Source organism: Sinocyclocheilus grahami, unplaced genomic scaffold, assembly GCF_001515645.1.
Source record: "Sinocyclocheilus grahami isolate Dianchi unplaced genomic scaffold, SAMN03320097.WGS_v1.1 scaffold1801.1, whole genome shotgun sequence".
In the NCBI taxonomy this organism is placed as follows: Eukaryota; Metazoa; Chordata; class Actinopteri; order Cypriniformes; family Cyprinidae; genus Sinocyclocheilus; species Sinocyclocheilus grahami.
The window spans coordinates 342,385-342,971 of NW_015506980.1; the positions used below are offsets into that span (position 1 = coordinate 342,385).

Here is a 587-nt window from a genome sequence, read left to right on the forward strand (position 1 = left end):
TTGAAATCGCATCATATGACCCCTTTAAATTAACATTATTGCAAAATGCTCTTCTTAAATGTGTACTGCTCTCTTTAAGTACACCTAAGCTGTCATTGAATTCAGTATTATTATATTATCTGTATGTACAGTTCAAAAAAATACTTTGAAGAACACTACAAGTGCACATTCAAGACAAGTACACTTCTTTTTCACAAGCGGTAACCCACTCTCAGCGCTCCAAACACCCACCTCATCCGCCTCCACCTCTCGGCGGATCAGCTGCTTCTCCTCCGTCCTGCTCTGCCCCGAGTCCCGCCCCGCTCCCAGCAGCTCCACATGGACATCCTGCGGGAAGTGTTTGGGTTCCTCAACCCATGCCGTGGACACTGAATACTGGCTTTTCCAGTTGTACCAGTCGGAGCAGCAGGTGTAATTCATCATACACTCGTGTTTATTGTTTTCCTTGTTAGGTTGTAAGAAGAGTATGTGAGGAATGCGGTTATGGTGAGGGAAGTTACTGCGCCAGCAGCCGCCAGCAGCACCACTCCCTCACAGATACAGACACTTTACACAGCTCGCGCAGTGCGTCGTTTACAATTTAAAAT

General features: G+C 46.3%; 1 protein-coding gene across 1 annotated transcript in view; it reads right to left on the bottom strand.

Moving 5' to 3' along the window:
- LOC107572718 (uncharacterized) overlaps positions 1 to 587 on the bottom strand; it is a gene marked incomplete at its 5' end in the record, with an annotated part of 13,552 nt that overhangs the window by 7,505 nt on the left and 5,460 nt on the right. The window contains one exon of the mRNA XM_016259151.1: positions 232 to 526. Within this exon, the coding sequence (XP_016114637.1) occupies positions 232 to 526 (295 nt within the window). The remainder of the gene's footprint in view (positions 1 to 231; positions 527 to 587) is intronic.